The following is a 21695-nucleotide window of genomic DNA, read 5'->3' as shown; positions in this document are numbered from 1 at the left end:
TTTGCTGTGGTGCATGCTGGGAAAATGTAAGATATTGATTGTTCTGGCCTCTGGTTTCAACAAAGACCTAAATAACTGTATAGGAAGTGTTTTTAAGTCCTTTGTCATCAGGTTGGATATAAAATTGCAATGATTATGAATTTGAAACATATTTGGCAGATATGAATGAATTTATAATTTTAACTTTGGTTATTGAATTATATGCTTTTAAATATGTCTTACTTGCACATGAAGGATATTTATGTGATACACATAGGTAGGCAGATGAGGCTGCTCTTCATTTTAACTCAGAGTGGGGGAAGATGGACTGAGCTGGTGGATTTCAGCCCCCTCGCTGAGGGTGGCGGAAGGGTTCACGTTACCTACACCCACCTTGTTATTTCACATATGCTTCCATTATCTTCTCGGTTTTGCAATTTTTAAATAGTCATTGGTCTGAAAAGACACCTTTTCAAATGTATTTGTATGTTTTGGTAATAATATACAATATTGATGGATTTTACTGAAAAAGTTCACTTTTTAAAGCTAGTATGGGATGATTAATTTTTAGTTAATAATTACTCATACATTTAAGTTCTCTTTTCAGCAGTTGTGGCTGACAGAAACCTAGTGTTGACTGAATCTACTAGATGTCCTTCCCACATTGGCTGTTGGATTATGATGGGAAATCCCACTTTGTTGGCTTTGCATGCGAGAATAAACCATTATCTACACTGAATACTTATTACCTGAACAGTGGATTCCTGCTTTCTTGTTCAGCTGACTTCAGAGAGCTTCCTATAGCATGAGAGTGAGGGGAGGAAGCAGCAGGTTTTATACAACCCTCCACACCAATTCCTCGGATTCTCTCAGAACCATGCTTCCCCGCATCCTTTTCCTGAGAGGATGGAAGACACTTCTGCTCCTGCTTTAGCTCCAGGCCATTGTCTTGATCAGGACCCCACTCCTCCTGCCTTCTTAGTCACCTTGTGTCTCTTCTCTCCTGGGTTTTCATTAGGTCATTGGTTCCTGTAAGCATGCACAGATACATACTGTTATCCAAGAAAAGGGCGTCTCGCTGAATCTCCATTCTCTGCTCTCAGCATTCCTTCTCTTGGACACAGACCTCTTGCCCAGTGCGTAGCCCAGGTTCTGTCTGCCTCTTTTCTCTGCCCTGCTGTTCTTCCTATGGCTGTGCACTTTTAAAGGGTGGTCGTTCTGCAGCCATCACTTCTCTAGGACTTGCAGCACTTGTGAGTTTTTGTTTTCTTTATTCATCTCCAAGGGAATGCCACTTCCCTTGATGCCCAAAATGGCAGTTGTGCTGTCCTCCTACCTGGCTATTCTTTCTCCTTTGGTTGCCTCTTGCCAACTCAGCCCCGTCTCTTTAGGATGTCTCCCTGCTACATTATATTCTTGGTATGTTAAATTTTGCTTACTTTTTAGATAGGATACCCTCTTTCCTTTTATTCAAGATATCATGTATTTTGTTTCTACAGGCTCGGATGTTTCCTGCTGACCAAATCATCCGTTAGTGATGATTAGATTCCTTTAATCTAATAAATGTCCATATGGAGGACCTCTTTCCTAGTTAGTGGTACTATTGCTATGTAACACCATCACCAAAAGCAGGTTGGGGAGGAAAGGGTTTATTTGGCCTATACTTCCACATCATAGTCCATCACTGAAAGAAGTCGGGGAGGGACCTGGAGGCAGGAGCTGATACAGAGGCCATAGCGGGATGCTGTTTACTGATTTATTCCCTTTGGTTTGCTTAGCCTACTTTCATAAAACCTAGGACCACCCCTCAGGGGTGCCACCATCCACAATGGGCTGGACCCTCCCACATCAGTCACTAATTATGAAAATTCTTACAGACTTGCTTGCACCCTGACTTCGAATGCATTTTCTTAATTCAGAGTTATTACACGCGCGCGCGCACACACACACACACACACACACACTCACTCTCTCTCTCACTCACTTTCTTTTCTTTTTCTTTTTTTGAGACAGGGTCTCTCTGTTCTGGAACTCACTATGTAGACCAGGCTGGCCTTGAACTCATAGAGCTCCACTTGCCTCTGCTTCTTAAGTGCTGGGATTAAAAAGTGTACACTACCATACCCTGTCTATATATGCTTTTTGTTTAATGCTTCTCTTTTCTGTAAATGGTAGGGATCCTGTTTAACTTTGCTATGGTATCTCCATAGGTGAAAAAGTTAAAAAAAATCACACATTTTCAAAAAGGCTACTAATTTCTATTAATTTATTTTCAAAAGACATTCCTTCATTAGCAGCATTTCTTGACCAAGTGAAGGATTCTTCAAGTTGAATTGAATTGTTAAGTAGTAACCTTGCTTGGAAGAATGCTTTGCACAAACTCCAGACAGTATTTGACATTCTGCCCATGAGTGATATGAAGAGTCAGGAGGCAATGGGTTTAGTTCTGAATGAAATAGACGGAACTTAGTTAGATGGTCCACAGAAGTTTTTATTATTAGGAAATATTCCAAGTTAAGTTCTCTGGAGCTAAGAAAGCTCCGATCTTACTTAGCCAGCTGTTTGAGGAGACTACGAACGTCTCATGCTTTGGCCACAGTTTCCTTGTACATAAACATCATTCAGTAATGTGAGTGAATCAGGCTTGGAGAAAGCTATCACCAGAGAGCTGGAGAGATGGCTCAGCAGTTAAGAGCACTGGCTGCTCCTCACCTGGTAGCTCACAGCTGTTTGTAATTCCAGTTTCAGGGAAGTCATTGCTCTCTTCTGACCTCCTTGGGTACCAGGCACATTTGATATACACATCCACACATCCAGGCAAAACACTTATACACATAAAATAAAAATAGATATGTATTTAAAAAAACAAATCTGTACTCAAGCAAAATACAAAGATTGTACATTCTATTTTTTCTGGAGTAAATAATGTCTGAACTCTGGTTTTTTAGATGCATAATAGTAAAGAAACTGTATATTTAACTCATCTTTCAATTCCCCAGAATCAAAGAGATTTTATTAATTGATGGGAATTAGGAAGTATTGTTTTTATCTTGTGATTTTTTTTGTTTAGTATAATCCACACTAGTATTTTTATTTTGATATTTTGCTTCTTATTAAGGGCTAGAAAGTATGAAATATCAAATTAAAGGATTTTTCCTTATTTTTTAAAAATCATAATTTAAAAGCATTTGTGCTCATGTGCAAACAGTAATTTTGACTATCTGCAGGATGAACTGATTTAACAAGTATTTGTGTACTTATGCTGTAACTATGTGAGGATGAAGTGACACATTTTTCCCGTCAGCAGCCGTGCTTCTGGGTAGGTAGGGTGTGGAGTCTCCCTGGACTCCGTCCGACTGGTGGGACAAGCACTGAGTCCCTGTCACAGCTTCGCAGCCCCACCAGCAGCTCCCATCCCTTCTCCCTTAAGAGCAGCATAAAATCGGCCCTGACACATCAGATGAGGATCTGGAGTAATCCTCAGGGAAGAGAAAATTCAGGCTTTGTTTGAAGTGACAAAATCGGATTATTTTTCTCAGGTCTTTTGTTCCTTTGCGGTACTCTGAAAGGTTGCTACAAACATGTAGTTGAAATATAACCACATAAGCAGTAACTAAGTTAATCCATTTCAGAATGTGGGTGCACATGAGTCTAATGCAGTTTTGCATGCTGCTGAAGGATGAAGTTTATTTAATGAAAATAAATAGGATATTTTCCACTAGATGTTTAATCCAATAAACCTTTCATATAGTCATTTGTTTTCCTTCTGTGAAAATGTAGTGTATAGAAAAAAATGAATGAATGAGCAAGGGGTGCATGAAAAGCGAGGCAGCCAAAGCTTATTTAGCTAACTGCAGCCAGCAGTAAAACCAGACTGTAGGGCTGTGCAACTGGTAACTATCCCGAGGTCAGACATAGGCCTAAGAAACTGCTCCTATTCTGAAATAGCAGCTGACTCTAAAGTTGTGGTTGATGGAAAGGGATAGTTAAATATCTGCCTTGAAGCTCATCGCATGCTATGCGACTAGCCTGCCTCTGTGTGATGATTTGTGTTTATTACCACTAACTTACTGTCATACTTTCTTCCTGGGGATTTCCTGTGTGCTTTTGTCTTATGATCTCTCAGTTTTGGTAAAAGTGCCACACAAATCTAAACAATTTGGGATGTAATTATCTATAGGATCTGTAAGAGAATTCTTTCTGAGGATTTTCACTTGATCTTTGATGTTTTTCCACATTAATTTCCAAAATGTAGACATTTGTTTTATATGAATAAAGTCAAAGCATCTGATGTTGCTCTTCATAAATTTCTAATGATTCGTTTTATGTAAGATGTTCTGCATTGCTTATTTGTGTTTTATGTGGAAAGTTTTAATTTCTTAATTAAATTAAATTTTTTTTTTTTTTGTGGAAAGCATGCTTTGTTTACAAGTGAAAAACAATCTTATTTGAACTACGTGTGGAAGTTCTAGAGTAGCCAGCTCACGTTTAAAATGCTGCTAGACGTCTTTTAGAATTTGGAATTAATGTTTAAGAATATTTGCACCCTGATTTTTAGTTTTAAAAATGCACCATAAGATGGTGGCAGTTGTGCAATTGAGCTGTAGTTGCCCACTGACTGGATATGCAGAACCAAGTCTCTGGCCCCTGAGGTCCTTTACTTGGGGTGGAGTTGAGACTGACAGCACTTGGTGTGTTAACTCTATCATGGGTTTCAGCAGCCCTTTTCTAGAGATGCTATTAATCCATTCTTAATTACCCTTTAAAAACTCATTTGAAATATTCAGCTTTGTTTTCGGCAGAATTACGTACATGACCTAAATATTTACTAGTACTAATCAAAGCCATCAACACCATCCTTTACCACATTTAAAAAAGGAGTTTGAGAAATGTGAAAGTAAACAAGGTGTATGAATGTTTCTAAAGCTGTTGCTACTGTATCTAGAAATCCACACACATAGAAATCACATTTATTTCCTGAAATAGATTGCGAAAGCAAACTTATTTTTAAAAGGCTGTTTTAAATCTACCTAGTAGCTTACCTACTACTCAGAATTAGAGTTTAAATATGAGCATTTAAAACTGAATAAAGCAAAACTAATTATTGACATCATATATTCTTCATGGAAATTTAGAATAGAATGTTTTGGTCTAGTCTCTGAGACTGTTTGATTATTATTACTACTTACTACTTTTATATTTTATTTTCAAGCCATAACTTGTGTTTTTATAAGTATTTAAATTGAAAATGTATTGTATTCCATTAGACCCCAAGGCATGCAAATAGATTGCTAAAAGGAATGATTTTTAGTAGCTTGAATTTAAGTTATGAATTTTATTTGACTCTGTTGCTAAGATTATTTAAACCTAAATGTCAAAATATTTAATCTTATAAAATATAGAGAAACTAACCTTAAAATTGTGTTAAAATATCAAAACTGATCATTTAAATTATGTTAGCATTTTCCTGCGTTTCCTTTACTGACGTGTGTCTATTGTTTGCAGGTCCTGTGATACTGTGGAAATTCCCAGAGGACTTTGGAGACCAGGTTGGGAACATAATTTAAAAACTTTTTAAATTGAAATACTGTATTTATTACTATGAACTGCTGATATTGTATATGAATAGTTGCAATTATTTTTCTTGATAAAATTTGAGAAAGACAAAGTGTGGAGAATATACAGAAGAGTTGTTAATGACCTTGCAGGTGAGTTGAGAAGTACTTACAGTGAGAATCATAGCAGCTGGGTGTCTATGGTCTCAACATAGTTCTACATTTTCAAATAGGGGATATATATTTGGGTACAATAAAAGCTCCCAGTCACAAAAACTTAACACTATTAATTTTTGGTTGGATATACTCATTATTTCTGTACACTTAGAATGAAGTGTAATGATATAAATCAGTTTTTGTCACAATGATTCTGGAATCACTTACATTTAGAAATTGAATTAGGAATATTTCCTTATTTCTGAATAATTTTTATCACTTTATTTTCTTAGAAAGCTAAAGTGTCAGAAGGAAACTACAGGACGAATTTCTTGGTTGGCATTTTTTAGTCTTCTGTAGTTCCTTAATACTTACTATGACCAAAACCCAACTATATTGATGTAAGTGCATAGAAAAATATTTTAAAATTTATGTTATGGGAATATCATTTTGAGATTGAATTATAGTTTGCACTAATTTGTTTTGGTAAAATTCCCCAGATACCTAATAAATAAGTTCCATTCTTTTGCCTAAAAAGAAGTGAGATAATAACAGTTGTATCACTGGTAAAGTAATTTTACCAGCTCATACCTTCAGTTTTCAGGTATGATTCCCACAATTTGCAAAAAGTCAGTCTCATAAAAGTGTATCATTACAAGTATTGATTCAGAAATAGTATGCATGATTTTGAATACTGTTAAAGGATAATTTTCGAGGTTGGAATGTCAACCTGAAAGATGGGAAATTGGGAGTCAACTTGAATGAACCAATTAAATGGGCATGTTAGGTACTGATCATGTCTGTTGCCCTTGACCATGACCACAAAGAAAAGTTATTTATTCTTAGGTTGCTTTTAGCCTTTAGTGAATGATGGATTTATAAATATCGTAAATATTCTTAAGTAAGTCCTTCCAGTGAAGGGGTGACTTTGACATAAGCAGCTAAGCTAAGTGTATTTCTGTTCTCCAGTGATTCTGGACTCTTCTACCGGTCTGAAATGCTTGTTTATCTCCTCAGTTGTCTTTTGTCCACTGCCCTACAAGCATCCTCATGTCCCTTTTCAAGTGTTATTACATTACTTTTATTTCTCTCTTTAAAACTGTTCCTTAGAATCTTTGGGACCCTAGGGAGGCCTAACTGTGGGATCACATATGAAGATACATACTTGCCTGTCTACCTGAGCAGACTTTAGTGTGATCACCTGTTGCTGGTCCTCTTGGTTAATAAAATGCTGTTTGTGCATTTTGCTATAATGCATCTGTCAGTGTTCCTGCATTTGGTCTAAAGCAGGAGCAGTTCACTGGGTAAGCGGCAGTGATGCCCATAAACCCCAGGGATCCAGTGTGCTTTAGTCCTCACCGTCGTCTTTGGTTTTGTCTTTTTGAGTATAGTCTCCCTGTGTGGCCCTGACTGGCCTGGAACAGATCACCTCTCCTCTGCCTCCGGAGTGCTGGGACTAAAGGCTTGCGCCACCAACAGAGCATGCTCACAATCTTTTAAGATTTTTATTTTAGTAATTGTACGAAATGATAGGTTTCATTATGACATTTCATAATATGTATAGTACACTTTGATCATCTTCAGTTCCCTGCTTCACCCTGCTCCCCTCTCCCACTTTCCCTGGCTGTACCTCCAAACCCTCCTCCTGCTTTCATATATTATTTCTGTTTTCTTTAATTACTGTTGTTAATATATATGCATATAAATATGACAGTATCAACCTACCAAGTCAGTTTAGTATTGCTTATATGTATGTTCTTAGTGCTGACCACTTGGGATTGGATAACATATCGGGCTCATCCCTGGGGAAGATGGATTCTCTGTCTTAGCAGTCATTAATTGCCTGTAGCTCTTAATCTAGTAGTGGGGCTTTATAAGACTTCCCTCTTCCTCATTGGCGTGTTGACATAATTGTTATGGACTAGGTCTTATTTAGGCTACTACATTGCTGAGATTTCATCCTAATCTTAAACCCCAACTTGAAAATGAATTCTTTTGAGGCTTTCTTGAGCTTCTACAGCAACCTGTTGTAATTTCATAGCTTATTTTTTGTATTTCAAGAGTCATCCTCCTTCCTCTTTGCCACCCCCCTCCCTCTCATTTTTTTTTCCTTTTAGTTTCCACACACCACAGTGGCTGTCACATAATAAAGTGTGGATAGATGTTTATTTAGTTGAGTGAGTGACATATTAAATAAAGAAAGTTGAGTAAACTCATGATGAGTTATCTTGACCACAGTGGGGAAAACAGGCAATTAATGTTCTAGGAAGTCTAGTCCGAGAGCTCCGTGTAAAGCTTGGTTTAGAAAGAGCTCAAGAGCTATACCAAATATAATGGGGTTTTATTAAAGTATGAATGAAAGATGTGGCTTTGATGAGGAGTTTGCAGCTTGAAGTTTAGAGCGCTCGCCACTGACTCCTGATGAGTTCCTGACCACGGTTCCTCCTCCTCCCTTTCGTTTCTGTAGATAAAAGTACTGAGAAGGCTGCTGGAAAAGACCACAAGCCTCAGTTACTGCAGCCGCCTTCAGTAGCAAATCATGTAGGAAGTATCTGGAAAGTTTAAATTATAATTTTAAGTGTGTCATCGGAAAGACATTTTCACGTGTGCATTTCAGCTGTGTCCTTTTGGGGCTTTCCTTTGTAGAGGCTGCCAGCTAGCTGCCTGACAGTCAGACTCGGCATTTCACACTGTCTTTTATGTTCAACCAAGTGTAGCTGTCTCACTGTGCGGTTTAGAAGGAATGCCTCTTGAACATGTGACCAGTTGGAGTTTTATATATTCATTCATTTTTCTCTCCCTGACTGACTTAAAAAGAAATTTGGATAACGTAAAGATTTTCATGATTTAAAACTGAGCAGTATTGATATATGGGTATTTCGTAATTTTATTTAGTATGTCACTTACGAAGATCTAAGTTATTTGGCAATAACATTGATTTTAGTATAACAAAATAATTATGAGCAGTTATGGACTATTCAGAAATTAATTTTTAAAAATTTTTGTGCTTGGTACAGTCACAGCTGATTTGTGATGTGAAAGTCAATTTTATTTCACTGCTCTTGTGAGGATGTGTTTGCATACATATGCATATGTTTCTACAAGCCCATTCCTGCGACAAACATGATTAATTTTTAAAAATATCAGATTTTGTAAAGAGAATAGGTTAATATAAAAATTATATTATATTTAGATGCTTACTGTGTTTCATATTCCATGCCACTTCTGTCAGTGTGCTTTTGGTTGGTAGGAATATACAGGGCTATGTTCTTCATATGTATCGAGAATAGAATCGGATTGTCAACTGTTATTATAAAGATGTGATTTAGTTTCTTTGCAGGTATAGTGTTGGAAAATTTAATATAAAACATGACTACATTCTTTAAGTTACTGTAAATGTGTTTTATATTTTTGAATTGTTGAACTTAAATTTTTCATTGCCCTAAAGGAAGCTAATTTGGAAAAACAGTAATTTTTTTAAATTTTGTTTTATGGAATAGGTCTTTGCTGGCAGTGGAACTAATATGCTCTCACAAGTTTGTAATGAAAAAGTATTTTAGAAACATTTGGCATTGTATTTGAATATTACAATGCATTTAACATTAACTTTGTATTTGAAACCCTATTAAAAATGACATAACTGTTCTGCTGAAGGATGAAAATTTTTACTTTAGTGAGCTTCTAGAGGTAAGGTAGTTATATTTATTTTTATATTAATGAAATTGCTCTAACTCTATAAATGATTTAGTCTAGATAGGCAGACATGACCCTACTCTGGCAGCCTGTAGAAGTAAAGTCATATGTGATGCAGTCAAAATAAATACAAGTTTTTTACAGAAGCTTTTTTATTGGCAAAAGTAAAGTTCTACAGCATGTTTGAGGGAAGCAGAATGGACAAATGACATTTCCATAGTGACGTCATATAGGTTCTCCCAAACAGACTGAACAGTGTGGAGTCTTAGGTGAAGAGTTTGTTGTTTTGGCAGGTCAGAACTCTACATGTAAGTTTGTTTTCACTTTAAAAAAAAAAAGTTGAAGTTAGTTGAGTATGAAACAAAAGATGGATACAATAAAATATCTAGATGTTAATTTATGGAAATCATGCCTGTTAAAATTGCTATAAAGCCCTGGGTTCACATGGACAAGGCTATGTTGAATCCGCCTTGCTCATATCTGCATGCTGCTTTAAAAATGAGTCTTAAACAATTCTTTAGATTTAAGCAGAATGGGGTCTGGGATGAGCAGAATGAGTACTCACTGATTGTACCCTTCTGTATTTAGGGACCGCACGCTCCTTTCTCAACATATCCTTAGCAGACAGGCTTTTAAATAGAAGTATTGTTGGTTGCTTCTCAGTATTTAAAGTTCTTGTCTGAAATAGTTCTGCAAACAAGTGGTGTGAAGACACTTTACTACTAAAAAATTTAAGTTTCAAACTATTCTATAGCAGCTAAAAATGCTGAGCTTGGTCAGCATATGGTACTAGCTAGCCTCACACCCACCCGCTCTTTTGTTGTCTTATTATTGTTGTAGGGCTTAATGACAGTTGTAAGCCATAGTTGGGGATGTGGGGGTTAGTCCACCCTGGGGAGAAGAGGAGGAAACTGCAGTGTGGATTATGGAAATATGGATTGATCTAAAAAGAAACCTCTTTTTAAAGAAAGGGCTCCCTCAAAGGAAAGCTCAGAGAAACCAATGAAAAGATGATGGAATATGATGTAAAAATGTTCACTTGAAATCTTTCTTTCATTCCCAGCTGCTGTATTTTGGAGAAAAGAAATGCATTTGTATATTAAGAGAGAACTAAAAGAGCCAGATGAATAGCAATATTTATTAGGTATATTTTCATGTTGATTCAGATAAGTTATGTGCATTTTAATAGACTTTACATATGCTAGACACTTCAAATCTTGAGAAGTATAATGTCAGGTTGTTCAGTATAAATATTTTAAGGAGAACACTAATTCTGGCCCTTTTTTATATAGACCTATTTGTAAAAATCAGCTTCCTTGTTCTTATATTTTTTCTTTAACAAATTGTACTACTGAATATTTTATTTAAAAGATAAATTATTCAGTTTTCTTTAAAGAGCTATCCAAATATTATACAATTTTATGTTTGTTCCATTGTGTTTTTTCCATAGTGATTATAACTTGATTTGTACTGATTGATAATATATACTTTTATCTTAAACCTGATTGCCTAGAATAAGATAACAATGGAGCATAGTAGTCATTTTCACAAAACATAGACACAGGGATTCATGCAGCTTTAGTTAGTTTTTGATACATTTGTGTACAAAGAAAATCAAACGTGTGCAGTTTGAAACTCACTATTAGTGAAGAGTTAGCATTCACGTGTAGAAAGGAGACTCTGGGAAGAAGACCACAGCTTCAAGGCTGTATGTTTCCAGTTTGACTGTGCTAGGTTTTCTATTGTATGTATCCTTCAAGTACAAGGAGGGTCTAACTGTGTGCTTCAGGCAAGGTGGTGACACAGAATTCACTAGTGCAAGAGAATCTGGGAGGTGAGGTTTAATGACAAGGATATCTGCTTCTACAGACCCCTACTATTTCTGTGATTCCATAATGAGAAAGTTAGTTTGATAACCTTATGTGCTATGGCTTTTCTAACTGTTTTGTTCTGTAGGAGATGGGTAGTGTATATCTAATTTACTTCTTTTATATGTTAGAGACTCCTGCTGACTATCTAGGACCATTTAGTGGTTTGCATTGTAAATTGCAAAAATTTAGAAAGCTTCTTTGGAGTTAATTCAGTAGCAAAACACTTTGACTAGATTATTATTCAGCTAGGGAATAAGCCCCACGTTTTGAGATTTAGGGCATGGAGAAGTAGCACGAATGTAAAGCACAAGCCTTGCTCTGAAGAACTGTGGAGAGTTGGTGTGAAGTGTGTAAACATGGTGTTGAGGACAGATACACAGGTAATTGGGCCAGACGATGTAGAACTTCGTACCCGTGCTTCCTGCTCTTGGTATATAAGAAGTAAATAATGAGAAAGGGCATTTCAATCAGGTGTTTCCACATGCTCATCTGTGCACTGGGATGGTAACTAAAGGCCAGGAACTTGCTTGAAACATGGTGGCTTTCTTGTATTTGTTCAAACTGCACTAAGGGAAAGTCAAATAGATAAGGTGAAGGGTGTATCTGCATCTTCTCTAGTGTCTCTGTTGTGTAGGAAGGAGTACTTTACACCTGTTGTGTGTCATGAGCATAGTGTATAGGAGGTCTCTGGAACTTAGTCAGCTCATGCAAGTGGACATTATCTCGAGTCTGGTGAGCACCATTCCACTTTCTGCTTTGGTGAATTTTGCTGTTTTAGATACTTCATTTATTTTTCTGAAAGATTTTATTTCACCTAGCATGTTTGTCCTCAGATAGCACAATCTTAGAGTAAGAAACATAATATTCAGTCAGGTAAAGACCCAGTCAGTACTGGAGACTAGGAAGTATAGATGGACACTTGGAAGGACCACCCTGGGCTAGCACCAACATTCACCTTCTGACCCATGAAGTTGGAACCAGCCTATGCGTGGCAGCTCCCAGGGGACTTTTCAGGGCCAGCTAGCATTCACTAACTTATTTCTGAAGGATCACCAAAGAACACTGAAAGATTCCCAGTATCTGTGACACCGCCTCACAAGGGAATGCCCAGGTGTGTGACAGGTAACTGTAAACCTCAGAAAGGAATTCCTGAAGACTAGAGACAGGAATTGGCATGCAAGCTGGGCTGTATTTGTACTTTATGCCCTTATCCAGCCCTCTCTTCACTTTTATCTTTTATTTAATACCCAGTTAAACAGTCTCATGTGTGTGTACGATGACAATGAGATACTGTATGCAATCCCCTCTCCTCCCTCCAGCTTCCCGCATATCTCCTGTAGCCTGTAGCATGCCCAAACCTCTAACCTCATGTTTTTTTTTTTTCTTGGCTAGCTTACTAAGTCGAGTTGAGTTGTCCATATGCGAATGCACGAGGCCATCCACCAGAGCGTGGGAAACCTACTGTTCAGTGGTCCCATCCTCAGGAAAAAAAAGTGATTCTTTTTTCCCCCAAGCTGTCTATTGCCAATAGCTTCTCAGTAAAAGGTGGGGCCTGGGGTGACCACAGCTGCTGTGAATTCATGAGAGTGACAGTTGTGTCATGTCCAGAAGACAGCACTTCATAGCATTTTTCCTCTGTCTCTTATGTTCTTTCTGCCTCCTTTCCCACAATGTTCTCTGAACTTTGGTGTGTGTGTGTGCGTGTGCGTGTGCGTGTGTGTGTGTACGTACAGCTCGCTGTCCCATTTAGCACTGAGCACTCATGCTCATTTCTTATGCTCAGAACTTTGATCATTAACTTCTGCCCACTGCAAAAAGAAGCTCTTTAGAAAAGGTTGAGAACAGCCCTAGACTGTGAATATAAATACTTATTTATATTATAGTACCAGCCATGAAATTCCCTTTTGTGGAGCAAGCCTCCTTTCCAATCAGAAAGCATTTAGTTACCCTATAACAGTAGTACAGTATTGTATCAGCAAGCACGTGGTATTTGGCAGGTCAGTATTTCACCATGCGAGTCCAGTACTTGCTAAGACCTGTGGTGTTTTTTCTCCTCCAGCAGGGTCCATAGCTCTCTCCTGCACTATGAAAGCAGTAAACAGAGAGAAGTCTCCTGGTGTGCTGGAGCTTGATTTTTCTATGTCCTGTAGCCAAAGTGTGTGGTCTTTATAGCTGCAGGACCTTTCCATGCAGTTATGGTGGGTAACCAAAGGACTAACTGGATATTAATATGTATAGGAGTGAAATAGATCCATATCTATCACCGTGCACAAAACTCAAGTCCAAAGGGATCAAAGACCTCAACATAAAGCCAGCCAAACTGAACCTCATAGAAGAGAAAGTGGGAAGTACACTTAAACGCGTTGGCACAGGAGACCACTTCCTAAATATAACCCCAGTAGCACAAACACTGAGAGAAACAATAAATAAATGGGATCTCCTGAAACTGAGAAGCTTCTGTAAAGCAAAGGACATGGTTAACAAGACAAAACAACAGCCTACAGAATGGGAAAAGATCTTTACCAACCCCACATCAGACGGAGGTCTGATTTCCAAAATATACAAAGAACTCAAGAAATTGGTCATCAAAAGAACACAATATCCAATAAAAAAAAATGGAGCACAGACCTAAACAGAGATCTCTCAACAGAGGAATCTAAAATGGCTGAAAGACACTTAAAGAAATGTTCAACATCCTTAGTCATCAGAGAAATGCAAATCAAAACAACTCTGAGATTTCATCTTACACCTGTAAAAATGGCCAAGATCAAAAACACTGATGACAACTTATGCTGGAGAGGATGTGGGGTAAAGGGAACACTCCTCCATTGCTGTTGGGGGTGTTCAAGCTGGTACAGCCCCTTTGGATATCATTATGGCGATTTCTCAGAAATTTAGGAAACAACCTTCCTCAAAACCCAGCAATACCACTTTTCGTTATATATCCAAAGGATGCTCAATCGTGGCACAAGGACATGTGCTCAACTATGTTCATAGCAGCATTGTTTGTCATAGCCAGAACCTGGAAACAACCTAAATGTTCCTCTACCAAAGAATAGATAAGGAAAATGTGGTACATTTTCACAATGGAGTGCTACACTGCAGAAAAAAAAATAATGACATCTTGAAATTTGCAGGCAAATGGATGGATCTAGAAAGCATTACATTGAGTGAGGTAACCCAGACCCAGAAAGTCAAATATCATATCTACTTATTCATAAGTGGTTTTTAAACAAAAAACAAAGAAAACCAGCCTACAAATCACAAGCCCAGAGAACTTAGACAACAATGAGGACCCCAAGAGAGACATAAATAGGTCTAGTCTATGTGGGAAGTAGAAAAAAAAATAAGATCTCCTGAATAAATTGGGAGCGTGGGGACCATGGGAGAGGGTTGAAAGGGAGGAGAGAGGCAGGGAGGGGAGCAGAGAAAATTATATAGCTGAATAAAAATCCATAAAAAAGAAAAAAAAACTGTTAGGGAAGTCTCCCATGCCTGGTCCTGTGATTTTTATCTAGTGACATGTGTCTCCTGGAGCACCATTGTTCACCCATGCAAGGCCATTCCCTTTGAAGCCCCTTAGTCTAAAGTTGTATTTTGCAACTAACTTATTTTCAAAGGCTTTCGTTATACGTCCTTAGCTTTGGTTGACATACTTACTGTCTTTTCCTCTTGCCCGTTCCTAATTAATGCCGTAACTCCCCTCTTTTTATGTGCCCTGTACCATCTCTTCAATTATTTTTAGATTGCATTTCTTTTCTAACTAGTCCTTTCACTCTACCTTTAGACAGAACTGCCACGTGTCCGTCATCACTTGCCGGTAACTCTCCCCTTGACTTTCTTCCTGCATTTTCTCTCCTCCAAATATTGTTGAGACTTGGCCATAGGTAGTTTCTGAGATCAGATGAAAGAGATCAGGGTACTATAGCTATAGACTTCTGTACCTTTTTTTTGACAACACAATAATAATTACTAGTCTTACTCTGATTTTTTTTCCTTTTTGCTTCCCACTCACTCATAGTAACTAATATTATGATCAGTGTTCCTTTATTTCACAAATGACGAGCACGTAAATATGCCTATTTTTTGGTTATGACTGTTTTTCCATAATGACCTACCCATTGATAGTGGCTATTTTGGAATACAATATTCTCTCATGATAATGCTGATGTTCTACCATAGTGTAGCAGAACAGAATGATAACTCAGCCCTACTACAACCTAGATTTCTTGAACATTGCCAACATCTCTGTTAAATAAAGGTGATTAGAACCAATTTATCCTGTGGCATAATCCCATGGGAGCACATCTCAGCGAGAATAACACAGGGAGTGTGAAAACTCCAGGCAGTCAGCCCCTCCAGAGCCTACTAATCACACAGTAATGGCCACCAATGAGAATGTCAGATGAAATCTCAGGCAAATCATTCAGGAGAAATCAAAGAGAAGCATGGGCCAACACACCCACCCCCCTCCCACATGACACAAAAAATGAATTCTGTGTGACAACAAAGAAAACAACAACGGAAGTCACTACAGGATATGAAAATTAGAATTCAGTAAATCAATAGAAATATGGTAGAAAAACCAAACTGAAAAACTGGAAATGAAAAATTCAGTAAGTCAGTGGAAAACTTCAACAGTAGAATAGATCAGGGTGAGCACAGAATATTAAAACTTGAAGACTAAGTAGAGGAATTACAGCATTCAGATAACTAGAAAACATAATAAAGTATGAACTGATCACATTTGACATGTCACTTATGGAAATAACAAATCTAGGAGTTGTGAGCTTAGAAAAAAGTTTTAATGCTAAGTAGAAAGAAAATATTTTGAGTAAAATCATAGCAGAATGTTTCCCAAATTAGGTACGAGAGGCATTTAAAATCAACAAATAGAGGAGACTGGGTAATCAAACTTCCATATTGTATTATAGTTAAAATACTAAATGCATTGAACAAAGAAAGTATATTGATAGCTTCAAGTAAAACCAACTCACATAACAGACCCAACACAGCAACAGCAGATTTGGCTGCAGAAAGTCTGAAATACAAGAGGTATTGAAATGATGTGTTCCAAATTCTAAACGAAGCTGCTAACCAAGACTACCCCATCATCCCTATACCCTTTCTGTTATACTTGTAGAAAAGATAATTTTCCATGATAATAGCAAACTATGAATTCATGAGTACTAAGCTGGATCTAAAGAAAATACCTGAAGTACTTCAGAATGAAAAGATAAACATACTCAGAGGCTAGAGAAAGAATAAGGTATGCTAGAATAGTAGTTAAACTAATGAGGAAAAGAGAAGTACTCTATAAAACCAATAGTTAGCCAGACAGTAATATATACCTTTTAATAAGTGAATATTAACAGTCTCAACTCCTACATTGAAAGGCCGATTGGTTGAGAAGATAGGACTTGTCTTTCTGTTGTCTCTAAGAAATGTGCCTTATCATCAATGGAGAGGCTGCCTTAGGACTAAGAGGGGGAAAGCTTAGCCCAAGACTATCAGTGGAAGTAGCAGGCAGGTAAGTAGAAATGATCAGCTCCCTGACAAAATACTTCCAATCTAGACAGTCAGATGGCATGCTCATGACGGGACCACTCCATCAAGAAGACATTAGAAATTTCTTTTTTTTATTAAAAATTTTCCGCCTCCTCCCCGCCTCCCATTTACCTCCCTCTCCCCTCCACTCCCACTCCCTCTCCTGTCAGAAGAGCAGTAAAGGTTCCCTGCCCTGTTGGAAGTCCAAGTTCCTCCCCCCTCCATCCAGGTCTAGGAAGGTGAGCATCCAAACAGGCTAGCCCCCCCCCCCCAAAGCCAGTATATGCAGTAGGATCAAAATCCAGTGCCATTGTCCTTGGCTTCTCAGCAGCCCTCATTGTCCTCCATGTTCTGGGAGTCTGGTTTTATCCCATGCTTTTTCAGTCCCAGTCCAGCTGGCCTTGGTGAGCTCCCATTAGATAAGCCCCACCATCTCAGTGGGTGGGTGCACTCCTTGCGGTCCTGACTTCCTTGCTCATGTTCTCCCTCCTTCTGCTCCTCATTTGGACCTTTGGAGCTCAATCCGGTGCTCCAATGTGGGGCTCTGTCTCTATCTCCATCCATCACCAGATGAAGGTTCTATGGTGATATGCAAGAAATTCATCAATATGGCTATAGGATCTGGCCATTTCTGGCTCCCTCTCCTCAGCTGCCCAAGGAACTAGCTGGGGATATCTCCCTGGCCACCTGGGAACCCCTCTAGAGTCAAGACTCTTGGCAACCGTAAAATGGTTCCCTTAATTAAGATATATGCTTCCCTGCTCCCATGTCCACCCTTCCTTTATCCCAACCATCCCATTCCCCCAAGCTCTCCCCATCCTCCCCTTCACATTTTTCTCTCCCCATCTCCACTTAGCCCCATCCCACCCCACCCCCAAGTTCTCAATTTTTGCCCGGCAATCTTGTCTCCTTCCAATATCCAGGAGGATAACTATATGTTTTTCTTTGGGTTCACCTTCTTATGTAGCTTCTCTGGGATCACGAATTATAGGCTCAATGTCCTTTATTTATGGCTAGAAACCAATTATGAGTGAGTACATCCCATGTTCATCTTTCTGGATCTGGGTTACCTCACTCAGAATAGTGTTTTCTATTTCCATCCATTTGCATGCAAAATTCAAGATGTCAGTGTTTTTTACCGCAGAGTAGTACTCTAATACATATATATTCCACAGTTTCTTCATCCATACTTCCATTGAAGGGCATCTAGGTTGTTTCCAGGTTCTGGCTATTACAAATAATGCTGCTATAAACATAGTTGAACAAATGCTTTTGTAATATGATAGGGTATCTCTTGGGTATATTCCCAAGAGTGGTATTGCTGGGTCCTGGGGTAGGTTGATCCTGAATTTCCTGAGAAACCACCACACTGCTTTCCAAAGTGCTTGCACAAGTTTGCATTCCCACCAGCAATGGATGAGGGTACCCCTTACTCCACATCCTCTCCAGCAAAGGCTATCATTGGTGTTTTTGATTTTAGCCAATCTGACAGGTGTAAGATGGTATCTCAAAGTTGTTTTGATTTGCATTTTCCTGTTCGCTAAAGAGGTTGAGCACGTACTAGAAATTTCTTTTTATCTTAAATATTTATTTATATTTTTGAGAACTTCATATTGGAGTCACTGTCTTTAAATCATTTTCCACTTTCCTCTTCTTTCTCTACCCCTTCCCCAACTACCTCACAAAGTCGTGGCTTCTTTTTCTGTAATTCTTGTTGCATATATTAATATACATTTGTAAATACAGTCTGCTAAGTCCAGGTAGTATGGAGCATATGTTAGATTTTTAAGTCTGACCACTCAGTATTGCATAAGAAATCTGAGGGTTCGTCTGTGGGGAAGACTGATTCGTCCCTCTCAGAAGTTACTCCTTGCCTGCTGCTCTTCCTCTAGGCATAGGGCATAGGGCTATGTGGGATTTCCCTCACCCGTGCTGCCATGTCCCTGGTGTTACCATTGTTCAGGGCTAGGATTTTCTGGGTTCTGCTTTCCTGTCTTATGTAGGAAACAGGTTCTCTGGGCCTTATAATCGTTTTGCCCTCTATTCTATATTATCCCTCGAGCCTTAGGTGTAGGCAGTGTGTTGTAAGTGTATCATTTGGGGCTGGGCACCCATAGTTAGTTGTTCTCTGCATTTTGACCACTTGTGGATTTCTATAATAACTTGAGATTCTTCTCTATTTTTCCTGTGATTTGAAGTTTGGATTTTTTTTATGATATCTTGCAGTTGCTGCATGTTCATTTCCTGTGCTTAAAAATTTTCATTTTCTTTGCTTATTGTGGTCAGATGCCTCTACTTTATTTCCAAGTCTTGATGCTATTTCTTCTACTTGATCCATTCTACTTGTAAGGTTTTCCCCCTGAGTTTATTGATTTTTTTCAATTCTATCTTCAATTCTCTTTGACTTCTTTTCAATATTTCTGTCTCTTCTGATTTCAGTTTTCAAATCCTGGATTGTCCTTATTCAGCCATATGTTTGTGGGAGTGTGGACAGAAGGGAAGCTTTTACACTCTGTTCATGGAATGGAATGTTGGTAGATACTCAGGAATTCAGTATGGCGGCTTTTCAAAAACGTTAAAATAAGCCAGACAGTGGTGGTGCATGCATGCCTTTAATCCCAGCACTTTGGAGGCAGAGGCAGGCAGATCTCTGTGAGTTCGAGGCCAGCCTGGTATACAAGAGCTAGTTCTAGGATAGACTCCAAAAGCTATAGAGAATCCCTGTCTCGAAAAAATAAAAAAAAATTAAAATAAGTCCCTTATGTAAAGGCTGGGTATTTATGCAGAGGACTCGGATTCCAAGGTCACATGTTGCAGAAGTAACATGTATCAGTATTTACTGCAGCAATATCACAGTAGCTAAGTATGGAACCAGCCTATGTATGCATCAACAGAGGACTGGATAAAGAAAACATGGTATAGATACACAGTGGACTTTTGTTAGTCATTGAGAAGAATAAGAATGTCCAATTCAGGCTGGTAGATTAGACTGGAGGTAATTGTAGTAAGTGAATAAAGCCAATCTTGATGATATCAAAAAATGAAACTGTAGGAGAACGAAGGTGACTAATAGTGGGGGAGAGGATGAAAATGAGTGTGGGCAGAATGGGGTGACTAAGTTTAAGATACTCAGCATATACTTTTATAAAAAGTTAAAAAACTAAACATGAAAGATTATTTTTTGACAAAATATCTAGATCCTCATTTGTTTTCCATATACTGTCATACTTTTTGAAAGCTTCTCTTATTAAATGCATGTGAGGTAATGAATTATACCTTTTATTGGCAGATACAGTACCCACCTCCTTTTGTGAGTGAACTTGTTTTGGGTTGCGTATTAGATCAATCTAAAGTGACAGGAGTCTGCAGCGGTGTCACTGTGTGCTAATGACACCCATCCAGTATCTGTCTCATTTGCTTTCTGTTGCTGTGATAGATACCATGACCAAAGCTTCTTGGGGAGGAAAGGCTTTATTTTACAGCTTATTGTCCACCGTGAAGGGAGGTTGGGGCAGAAACTCAAGTAGTAGCGTGGAGGCAGACACTGAAGCAGAAACCACTGGGGAGTGTTGTTTACTTCCTTGCTCCCTGTGGTTGGCTTGGCTTGGGCTTGCTCTTAAATATATAGCCCAGGCGCACCTACCTTTCCAGGCATGGCACTGCCAACAGTGGACTGGTTCTTCCCATATCAATCACAGGGAGAAAAAACACTCCTACAGGCTTGCCTACAGGCCAGGCTTACACAAGCATTTTCTCAGTTCCAGTTCCTTTTTCCAGATGGCCCTAGCTTGGGTCAAGTTGACAGAATCTTACCAGTTATCCTGCTTATTATATTTTTTCAAGTTTTAAATAGAATCTGTATGTTGAAAACACTTCTTAAAAAGACTCCGAGGTTCTCTGTAATTTCCTATAGCCTCTTTGTTAATAAGGTAATAAGGTATACCCCTGATTGAGTCCCCAGGCAGTGTGTGCCTGTCTTCCCTTGGAAGATGGAGGGTGGAGTGTGTCCCGCAGTTTCTTTCGCCATCTCGGAGATGCCCTGCCACATCTCAGTGCGCATTGTGGAGCTTGAGCTCAGTTCTGTTACCCACACTGTCGCGGCTGAGTGGTGCTTGATTTTTTTTTTAAATTTTGGTAGAATTTATTGCTCCCTTTTATAAAGCACAGATAGATCTAATGCCCACATGTTATTATTTCTTATTTGCTTGTGATTATATTCAAATATTGTCTTTAGAAAACTGCTATTTTTGAAAAGTTTGAATTAAAATTGCTACGTAGAACGTCATTGTAAAAATGATTCTGGAAGTTTTTTTTAAATAAAATACAATTATGGATATTTGAGAACTATTCTCATTTAATACTGTGTTTACATGTACGTTAAAACTTTAGTGTGAATTTATTATTTGTATACTATTATTGTAGAGAGCCTTATGAACATTTAGTTCACTAAACTCTTTATAATTACTTCTGTTAAGATTTTATTTGAAAGCAAATGAGTCTGGATTCTGGTTGTTCTTAGCTTGTCTGTGGTGAGACTCATAGATAACTGTCTGCCTTCCATGATTAATTCGGAAGGGGGCTGTGGCTCTGGGCCTAACTGGATAACACGTGGTGGGCTTACGGAAAAGTGAGAGTTGAGATGCTTTCTTCACTGGGTACTGGCTACTGCTGCTGTGTCCTTGTGTAATGTGCTAAATGCTCATGGCTCCTTCCATGACAGCATGGAAAGGACAAAAGTCAGCATGCTTAGAGTAGACCAGGAAAGACAATCCTGATTCCTAGAGGGAGTTGCTGAGTTAATACTGAATCTACGTCATCTCTGCTTTTGGGAGTTTAGCTGTTCTTTATTATCTTGCAACCTGCTGTTGAACTCTGCTCTAAGCTCACTTATTAC

The 21695-nt window shown here is 38.4% G+C and overlaps 1 protein-coding gene across 2 annotated transcripts in view; it reads left to right on the top strand.

The window, feature by feature from the left end:
• Positions 1-21695, top strand: part of Dennd1b (DENN domain containing 1B) — a 225071-nt gene that overhangs the window by 50578 nt on the left and 152798 nt on the right. For both annotated transcript variants that reach the window (XM_038349159.1, XM_038349158.1), the window contains exon 3: positions 5485-5528. In XM_038349159.1, coding sequence (XP_038205087.1) covers positions 5485-5528 — 44 coding nt within the window. The remainder of the gene's footprint in view (positions 1-5484; positions 5529-21695) is intronic.

Source organism: Arvicola amphibius, chromosome 12 (assembly GCF_903992535.2).
Source record: "Arvicola amphibius chromosome 12, mArvAmp1.2, whole genome shotgun sequence".
Taxonomy (NCBI): Eukaryota; Metazoa; Chordata; class Mammalia; order Rodentia; family Cricetidae; genus Arvicola; species Arvicola amphibius.
Note: the sequence above shows the minus strand (reverse complement) of the source record. Positions and strands in the feature narration are given on the sequence as shown.